At 38.5% G+C, this 10,437-nt stretch overlaps 1 protein-coding gene across 1 annotated transcript in view; it reads right to left on the bottom strand.

The window, feature by feature from the left end:
* Nucleotides 1-2,012: 2,012 nt before the first annotated feature.
* b3glcta (beta 3-glucosyltransferase a) overlaps nt 2,013-10,437 on the bottom strand; it is a 92,355-nt gene continuing 83,930 nt past the window's right edge. The window contains exons 12-15 of the mRNA XM_042487441.2: nt 7,061-7,160; nt 6,469-6,588; nt 5,431-5,575; nt 2,013-2,751 (exon numbers count right to left, since the gene is read on the bottom strand). Coding sequence (XP_042343375.2) covers nt 2,584-2,751; nt 5,431-5,575; nt 6,469-6,588; nt 7,061-7,160 — 533 coding nt within the window. The 3' untranslated portion in view covers nt 2,013-2,583. The remainder of the gene's footprint in view (nt 2,752-5,430; nt 5,576-6,468; nt 6,589-7,060; nt 7,161-10,437) is intronic.

The following is a 10,437-nucleotide window of genomic DNA, read 5'->3' as shown; positions in this document are numbered from 1 at the left end:
TTCTTGTTAAGTATTTTTAGACTGTGGTATTCATAGGTTACTTTCACTTTAGTAAAAAATCTGAGTACTTCTTCCAACACCGGAAATAACATCATAACCAACGTTTCAGTTATTATCAGCTAACATGTCATTTGACAGGGTGCTACTTACCTCCTTCTTCAGTTTGAAGTTGGGCTGGGTCATTGGTGGGGGGGTGCTCAGGCTGCTGAGGATGAAGCTGCATCTGTACTTTGGCCTGATACCAGGGACAGGGATAAATGATTTAGTATAAATACCTTGCTTAAGAGTTTGGCTATATTGAATAAATGGCAGATAAAGGAGGGAAAAATGTAGACACTTAATTTTCTGTGAAGATATTAACTAACGTTAATGTTAGGGGAACACACGTAGCCTAGCTATTTTACTATGGACTAAACAGATTAATTTCTCAGAATCAGAATCAGAATCAGAAAAAGATTTATTGCCAGGTATAGTTAACACAATACGAGGAATTTGTTCTGGTGGGTTGGTGCAACATAAATATAGAAAAAAACAGATAAAATAGAAGATACAAATATAAAATATAAAATATAAAATATAAACTCACAGTGACCCACCTTTCTTTGTGAAGAATTGCGTGACATACTAACACCTTTTCTTTTCTTTTCCCTTGACTCTCTTTCTTTTGGTTTTTGGTACGCAGAACTTTAATTTTGGAGGCTGCCATGCTGAACTCCACCGACACTCACTCACGGATGTATTATGAGGAATTGCACTCACTCCTCTCTGTTAGCATGTTCCCTATGCGCCAGGTGCAGGGAAAGGACCAAACCATTTCACAGAAATACAGGGGGGACTAGGCAACACAGAGGCTCTCTGTTTGTTTACTTTTTTTTTTTTTGCCAGAAACAAGAAATTAAAAATACACTGGGAGTATTATTTACCACAATCTAAATAAAATCGACTGTTAGTGATGATAGCTTAATAATTAAAATAAAATCTTAATGTTCTTATATTTTTTAGGGCCCCTGTCAGCCATGGGCCCTTAGAATTGCCCCAACTTTTCATTCCCATGTGGTGTCCCTGCTGGCTTATATGTATACTTAAAAAGAATCTCAGTAATCAATCTTGACACAAACAAGGGTGGAAAGAAGAGAAGTAACAATCTTAAATAGCATCACACAATTGGGGTACACCACATGTGCAGTGGTCTGTAGTTGCCCAACCTTGATGATCTATTGCCTAGACACTGCAGACCAGATTTCACAGTGCATCCTCTCCACTTTCCACCCTCTTTTCCTAAAACCTGCGAATGACTTAGCATTTTAGCATATCCAGTTCCCTCGTCTCAAAGTTAATGGTTTTGAATGAGTTTTTTGTTAGAAGTCTGAAATACGGTCTGTGGTTAACAGAAGCTGTACAGACTTTAAATAAATAAAATATGTCAGTAAATACCCCACTTGCAAACTTTGAAGCTTTTTTCTGTCGGTTGCTTTCAAGTAGCTTAATGAGACTAAAGCGTCATCACATCAAACTGAGATGAACATGCGGTGGCAACATGACCCTGAAAGTAGTGTTTATTTGTGAGGATTATCTGGCAGAAGAAAACGTGTCAGTTATCATAAATACTTGTTTACCACAGAGCTGATTTTCATGATCCAGAATCCAATGGAAAAATCCCATAGACTTTTTGACAAGGGACACAAGGGCGATGTTAGCTTCTAGGTTGGCCTACAGATAAACATCATCCCTGGAGCACTCTTTGGCTTACATAGCCTGCTGCAAAATTTCATCAAATGAAGTAGAACATCCTGGTATTTTTGGCATACTACATTTGACAGTTCAGGCCTGGGACATACATAGTCTTTTTCCAGTATACTAGTATGGGTACTGGAATGCACTGGCCTTGAGCAAAAATGTAATAAATGAGGGTGTTTAGGTGAGTCTAAAGTTGAGGTAAGATGTTTATCTGCCTGAGCAGTGCCCAGACCCTTTTAGAGACCACATATTGTGAGTAATTACAAACCTTCAGCCTGCTTTAAAGAGCTTTAATGCCTTTTAGCTGCACCAAACAGTCTGTGTTTCACCATCTTAGTCTTAGCCTCAATTAACCTTTAACAACTTCATAATTTATACATAACGGCTTTAAACTAAATCCTATAATGGGCCTCCGATGAAACAGAAGAGCAAAACATCCTCAAATATTTATACTTTTATGTCAAAATAGAGCACATTGTACAGCATTAGTGATACTTTTTGAAAGGTACAGTATCTCCCAGAGGAGAAGAGCCTCCTTTGTAAGGTTCAGATTATTCATATGATATAAATATACACATTTTCCAAAATAACAGTAACCTCAACATGCAGCTCAGTCATGAAGACATTCACAGATAAAAGATAAAAGTCATGGACACACGCTCGCATGGTCCCTCTAAATAGTTCAACATCAACAATACAAAAACATTTACATCTGTGAAGGACAATATTTCAGTTCCATGACTTCATAAGACAAACACACACACACACACACACACACACACACACACACACAATCATCGCTTCATACTTACATACTCATACAGGCAAGTGGTGTGCTTAAAATGATTATAACTCCGTCTTAGCACTCTTATTAAGTCCATCTGAAGTTTTTGCCCAAATGTCATCCTTAAGCCATTTGTTGAAAACAGCAATGGGGTCGATGTTCCAGTGTTTATGGAAAGAGATGGGCACCTGGTGAGCTAAGAAATCTCTGGCATAGTCCTCTGGGCGCGCCTGAAAGGTAAGATTAAGTACAGTAATTTATATTTGGAAGCAGCCACAGGAGACTGTGTGCAAGTGCTGCAGAGAGCAGGAGTGAAGGCGTTGAAAGTATATGTTGAAACAGATGCTGTAAACTAAAAAACTGAGACTGTTGTGTTTTAAGAAATTAGTGTCAACCAAAAATCAGTAACCAAAATTATTCTCTATCTCTAACTGTAACAATTTGTTGACTTTGTTGACTTTATTGGCTCATGTCAACAAATCAATGTATTGGTTTGTCACCTAATGAGAAAATTGGTGTCTTATTAAAGGTCCTTCACACTTACAATGCACTCACACAGGTGATTTCACTTATCTCTGCTAATGAGCGTTCCAATTAAGAAGTGTGCATCCATTCTGCTTGATTGACGCCTACTCTCTTGTTTTTTTTTTTGTGCAGGACAAATTACAGCTTTTTCACAGAGCTCATTTTGATATATCAGTGTCGGAAAGCACAGGTGTAAATAATAACATCAATAATGGCTGAATTGCGTTTAGCTGTTTTAGTTTCAGGGTCCCGCATTGTGCGTGCTATCTTACTGTCACACTATTGTGGCTCATGCTGCATTCACATGCTTCTTGGATGGTCCTGTTTTCCAAGTTGGGACTCCCTACTTTGGTGTGTTCATGAGCTTTAGGTCATAATGTAGAAACAAAATTGACTCTACAAAGAAGATGAGTTGTATTTTATGGCAACAAAAGTATTGATAAAACTTTGAAGCTTCATATTACAAAATGATTTTGTCTCAGACTTGTTGCTGTACCAGTACATTCCCTTAAGCTACTAAAACACCTGTGCTTTGCCTGCAGTGACAAGTCAAAATGTTTGCTGTGATTTTTCTGAAAGCTCAGATACATCAGATTTAACAACCTGACCCAAAAGGTTGAAAAATATGGATCTCCATTTAAATCCATCATTCAAGATAGATAAACTCATATTTAAAAGCTACAGTGCTATAATGAAAATGCACAATACATTTATGATTCACAAAACCAATGCTGCACCATCTTGAGTAGCCCAATAATAATGTGAATAGTAGCAAGTTATACCTGTGGGAATCTTTCCCATCTTTCCCATGTGGCATGAATGTAAAACGATGATGCATTCACATCATGTCAGCAGAATGGGAGGAACAGGAAAACCTCATATATCTGCCACTTTTGCAGTCATTTTTCTTCTGCTTGCAAAGTGGGACATTTCATGGCTGTCAGAAAACGAAGATATCCTTGACTCAGAGTTATGATTTCAGAGATTTAAGATATGACTTAAACACTATATAAGCAGGCGTTTAATCAGCTAGAAACGCTGCATCACATGTGGAGGTGTGCAGGGACTCTATTAGATATCGGCCAGTTGTATTGTTGACTACCAATAAGATAGAGGACTTCATCTGTGTCTGGATGATTGGTGTGTAAAATCTGTGATCAAATCTGACTTTCTTTGCACATTCGTTTCAAGGCATTATGTATCGTAGTGCAAATTTCTCCTTTAACCTTTTCCAATCCAAGCCAATCCAAATTTATTTATACATTTAAGCACATTTAAAAACAACAGAGTTGACCAAAGTACTGTACATCGATAAATAAATTAAAAAAACAATAGTGATAGAAATAATTACAAAAAAAGTATAAATGACATAAAAGAAGACAAGAGAGGAATAAAAAAAAACCAAGCTATTTAAAAAGGCAGTAAAACCACAAGGTAAAGACTACAGAAACTGTAAACTCTCATATATGGTCTGAGAAAGCCAAAGAGAATAAATGAGTTTTTAAATGAGATGTAAAAACATGCAAGAAGGACCGTAAACTGAATTCTAAGGTGAGTTTGGAGCCAGTGGAGAGATGCTAGTATGGGCGTAATGTACTTAACACTGGGATACTTCAGTTTTCTTGTGCTGTGGTGAGCATTTGGTTTAATTTCTCTCAAAACTTTGCGGAATAACAAGCAATGGGCAATTTAGCAAGAAATGCCCCGCAAACCACAAGAAATTATGAAAAGGTGAAAAGAAAACTACATAACTGATAATTAGGTTTTTTTTTTTTAAAGAGAGAGAGAAATCATTCGAATTTTTCCCCAACACTCTTTGTTAGTCTTTATAGGGAAATTAACAGCAGTAACAAACACAGTGAAGAAAACAGGGTCCTGTAATGCCTATAATAACCCCCAACCCACTCCTATTCATCCTCCTGGATCCCAGTCTCACTCACCTTCCAAGAGGGTTGGGTCCCCCCTCACCCACCCAACAGAAACAAATACACATACAGGCATACAAGGACAAAATGTAACAATGCAAAATGACAAAAAAGAGCAAAGAACTCAATATATAAATATAAACAACTAAAATAAACAAATATATTTTAAATATATTTTTTCAAAAAGCTAAATGTACAAAAAACTCTTTCTTCCCATCTTTTTGAAAGAAATCAATCCAATTTGCTCAGGTTTCAAAGGGTTAACTGAACAGGCACGAAGGAGATTTCAAATGAGATTTGTTTTTTTTTTACTGAGCCAAAAAAACTTATTTTCAGTGTATTTTGGCAGAAATTATTTGGAACTGAAATTTTCCTTACAAAAAAGCCACATCTGACTCACCACGGGTACAAATACACAGAGAGACAACAAAGAATGTTTTGTGAGAGTGTGAATACAACCTGGTGGAAGAGAGGACTGTGTGTGACAGGAAGTCCAAGGGCATTGAGACACATTCCCAGCACCATGTCATCTGGTGCATCATTGCTGTAGCACTTACAGCCACTGTTGAGGAGCCGGACCACAGCCTCCCTGCTGAACACCATACTGCAGTGACACACAGGTGTCAGAAACGTGAAAATAGATACATAACATAGCTGCGCTATAAAATATCAGTGAAGAAGCAAATGTTGGAAATGACCGGAAAATAATAAGCATGCCTCTCAGCTGTCATCTTAAGGTTCAGCAAGCTTATTGTACTCAGTCAGTGAGAGGGTGACAGAGAAGTGAGTGAAACTGAAAATCAAGCTGAGAAGGAAATGTGTTTTTTCTGTGAATCGGCTTTGCACAACAATGATGTGACATCTCTTTGAAGAGAGACGCAATTACACATGAAACAACAAATCCTGGGCTGCCAAAAAAAATCGCTCATTGCCACTCAAAACAGTTATTAGAAGATATCACTGTTGAGAAAACTGGCAGTTGCAGTGCTGTAAAGTGTCACAGCGACTGAAGTGTCCCTAAATAGAGTTTCTCACACAGCTCACTCACAGCTCGAGATTTATCTGTTGTGCAGCTTTCCTCCAGCAATGACAGCTGACGTACAACTTGTGCTTATTGCCCACTTTTTCTTGCACGTAATAAGAAAATATGGATCTTTTTTGTTATTTTTGTGCTATATGTGTTCCTGCAGGAGCCATCAGCTTTTATGATGTAGTTGAAGTATTGAGCATTGACTCCCTGTCTTGTCTAATCAACTGATGACCGTCTGTTTACTGTATTTTGTGCTGATTTATTCCATATTTTTATTGAGTGTCTTAACTGTAATACAGCCTGTGAACCACAATTTCCCTTAAGGGAGGAACACACTTTTAAGCTGAAATGAAATGGTTTATCTGTAAATTACAGATTACAGGTTTTCCATTACATATTTTATAGTCCCTCTGCTGCATTTGTATCTTTCATCATTATTCCCCGAGCATCTGAGCTGCGAAACTCACCCTCCACCTCCTGTGATGTAGCTGTAGCCGCCTTGGCTCAGACCATATCCGTACCTCTCCCCTAGACACACTGGTTCAGAGGGGTTGTAACAGCTCAGCAAGACTTGCAGTCTGGAGAGGCTACAGGAAGCACAGATCAAACTCATCACTCTCATCATCATTGTACACACATGTCCCGCATGTACACACGCACACACACACACATGAAACCGTCCATTTAGAAGCTGAAATAACTGCTCTCCCTCGGGCACTATTACACATCCAGGGGCTTCCACATGAAGGGGCAACCTGACAGATATAAAGTGAAGCCAGCTGGACTTGAATTTATGTACTGAGCTTTTTAGATGTTCGACAGGATGGTAATATCTCTGGAACTCATTTTCCCAAAATGACTCCATTCCAAGCGTTTCTCTCTCTCACCGTTCAGACCTTTTCATGGCTGTGAGACAGAATCTGTTACAAAATTTATGAATAAATGTCACTCAAACTTTGAGAGAAATTGAAAGCATGGCATTTAAAGAATGACACACTGCGCTGCAAAAAGAGTAAAAACACCATGTCGGAAACCCATTTTCACATCATGAATACATACCTGATAAGTGTGTCGTCGTCCACAACAAGGAGCCACTTGGTGTTTGGGACAGAGCTGCTCAGAAATCTCTGAAGGATTGCAAATGTTTTCCCACAGTGGCCTGCAAACAGAGACACCTATCAATACACTGGCCTGTACATCTTAATCACATATTGACCATGTGCTGTATTCTGGTTTACAAAGATAAATGTCCCTGTTATGGTAAGAAAAACATACTTGGCATATGCAGGTATTTACATGCACACACACACACACACACACGTGCGCACAGACTTACACAAAGGACAACAGCTGCCACAAAAAGAAACAAGAATTCTTTTCAGTTGTATGCCTCCACAAACCAGTTAAGCTACAGTTACAGTTTAAATCCATGTCTGTCCAGAGTCATGCGTGGCCATGACAGTTGACAATGCTTCAAATATGGATTTTGCGGCAAAGAAGCTTCATTTCCTAAAATGTGGTTGCTTCACACACATGTTCTCCCCAGCATCACAGAGGATCTATACAATTAGCACAGTTTCAAGATTACCAATTCATTGTCTGACCAAATGTCTCCCCTTCCGTTCCTGAGTCATGGTATTGAATAATGGCAACAAAAGGGTTTTTGTAGAACATTATGATATTTTGGTGAAGCTGACCTTTGACCTTTTGTATATACAAGACCATCAATTCATAATTTTATTCTATTTGACATTTGTGCAAAATGTCTGTCATACTTAGCCCACACATTCTTGAGTTATGGCCAAAAAGTGTTTTGTGAGGTCACAGTGACCTTTGAACACCGAAATCTACTCAGTCCATCCCTGGGTGCAAGGGGATGTTTGTGCCAAATTTGAGGAAATTCTCTTGAGGTGTCCTTGAGATATTGTGCTCCTGAGAATAAGACTGATGCAATGTCAAAGTGACCTTTGAACTCCAAAATCTAATAAGTTTATCTTTTAGCGCAAGCAGACGTTTGTGCCAAGTTTAAAGAAATTCCCTCAAGGTGTTTTTGAGATATCATGTTCACAAGGATGGAATGGATGCAAGCTGACAGTGACTTTTACTTTTGACAGCCAAACTTAAATCAATTCATCGCTGAGTCCAAGTGGACATGTGTACCAAATTTGAAGAAATTCCCTCAAAGCCTTCTTGAGATATCATGTCTCCAGCCACAGCTGTCACCAGCAAAGAGGCATAAATGCTAAAATGCTAAAGGGTATCAACGGTGTCAGGTTAACCGACAGTCACAATTAGTAACTACAAAAACAGCAGCATTTCACTGAGGAGAAGAAAATCTTATCAGGCCTAATTTTTAAGGCAGTAACCACAACTCCATTGAGCACAACAAGGGAATTATTCTTTCAGCATGAATGCTTCCTGTGGGAATCTGGCTTGGGTAATGTTAATATCATTCTCTTACTGACAAAAAAAAAAGAAACATTTAATATAGCAAATAGGATTTTCTTTAAACAATAAGGAAACTATCACAACAAACAACTTGTTAATTAAACTTTCATTCTCTTGATAGCAGCCTTTGAGGAGGCAATACAAATGAGAAGGACTACTGTGCACAAACCTAACAAGGGTGTAGCCTCACTCTCACATACATTTCAGCAGTTGTATGCATCATAAATTACAAAGGGTGAATAAGTAGCGATTCCGCATTCTGCTCAAGGACACCTTTGAAAGCAAACGTGGCTGTAGGCGGACACATCAGCCACTGCAGTGATCAAACAAGTGTCAACCATTCAAGGGGCAAAAATGACTTTGCCACCTTTTTAAGATTCATATTGTACAGCATTGAAGAAAATCTTTTCAAGGCGACGATGTGTCCTCTGGAGCTTCGAGAGAAGGGAGAGAGCTGTTGTCTACACTCTGGCATCTCAAAGAAATAATAAGGTATGTTTGGCATGATGGGCCAGGAAGATCAAACTTTTACCCTGGCATGTTTGACATGACTGCCAGATGGAACAAAATGTTCTGCCAACTCCCAAAAACAAGAAATGGTGATGTGGTAGTACATAACAAATACAAGGAACCCAAAGAAATGTACTCATCAGAATCCAAATATCTGCACACCATCAGGACTGAGAGCTGAGACATGGAAATCCCTGGTGGCAAGCATCACAAAGAATACTGAGGCCCTACTGTTTTATTTATAAGGCACCCAAGGTGTTTTTTCCCCTCATATCTGAATATAGAATAAGTAAGGACACCTTGAACTGCTGACAGGAATAAAATCCAAAAATGCACTTTTAGAAGCAGATCTCCAGACAAGCCTGGTAATCTTATTTCTAGTTGGAGGAGGTAAGTGAGTGGCGTTCAGGAGCCTGGAAAGATGCAGTAACTTTCATGTTCATGTCATATGCAGAATATAACATTAAAATGTCAGCACAAAAAAGGGACCTATCAATGTCACATTTACTTTTGTACATAATACTACACATACTACACTGAGGTGGGCACAATACACTTGATCCATGAATTGTTTGAGTACTTTGGCTACTTGATAAAGTTCTTATGCCATTTTCCAATTTCAAGGTCTTGCATCACCTCCCCCCTCACTTGCGCTATCTTCACAATAAAATTTCTTTAACCTCAGACTGCTGAGTTTATTGTTCCAACTTCAAAATACATCTACTGTAAGGCTTTTGCATTTTTACCAGATTTGATATTTCTTTGTGACTACAGATGGCAGAATGATTACCCAGACAGGTTTAAATGGGGTCAAAGCTTGTTTATAGAGTCAACAGAGTACATGTGCTTTATGGTTTAAATAATGTTTGGGTCTGTTTTCTTTCATGTTTCACATTACAACAAAGTGAAGCATGAATTGATTAGTTAAAACAAAAATATGTAACAATAATCAATAACTCAAAATTATGCAATGTAAATACAATGTACACAAGGTGAAGAAGAGTGATTGTTTTTAGTTTCTGCTGTCAGAAACAATTACTGAACTAGGAGGGCTCTAGGCAAGTGCAGACCTCTGCCAAGGCCAAATGCCCTATCTCACAATGTTAACGAGTGTAAAATAATGATGTTTCTACCCCATGATTTGGATCTGCTCCCAAATTTAAGGGGTTCTTCCTCGGCCCATGCCACATCCTTCCAAGTTTCATGAAAATCATGCTAATAGTTCTTCCATGTCTCGTGCTAACAAAACAACTAACAAACCGCACAGAACATAGCCTCCTTGGTGGAGGTAGTAATACAATAATTTATTGAAGAGTTTGGTACTGTTCTTCAGGTGAAAACAAAACAAGACGATGCCCACAGATCACTCTTGCTCTTAATTTCTCCTGAATTCATTCTTGTTCTTATTGCTGCTCTTCCAGGTTGCCAACTATGATGGCAGGTCCAACTGAACTATGGACTCGCTGCAAACTCTGCTA

The sequence above is a fragment of the Plectropomus leopardus genome, chromosome 6 (assembly GCF_026936395.1).
Source record: "Plectropomus leopardus strain MGB_pleo_1.0 chromosome 6, ASM2693639v1, whole genome shotgun sequence".
NCBI classification, from domain to species: Eukaryota; Metazoa; Chordata; class Actinopteri; order Perciformes; family Serranidae; genus Plectropomus; species Plectropomus leopardus.
This window is presented reverse-complemented; position numbering and strand designations above follow the sequence as displayed.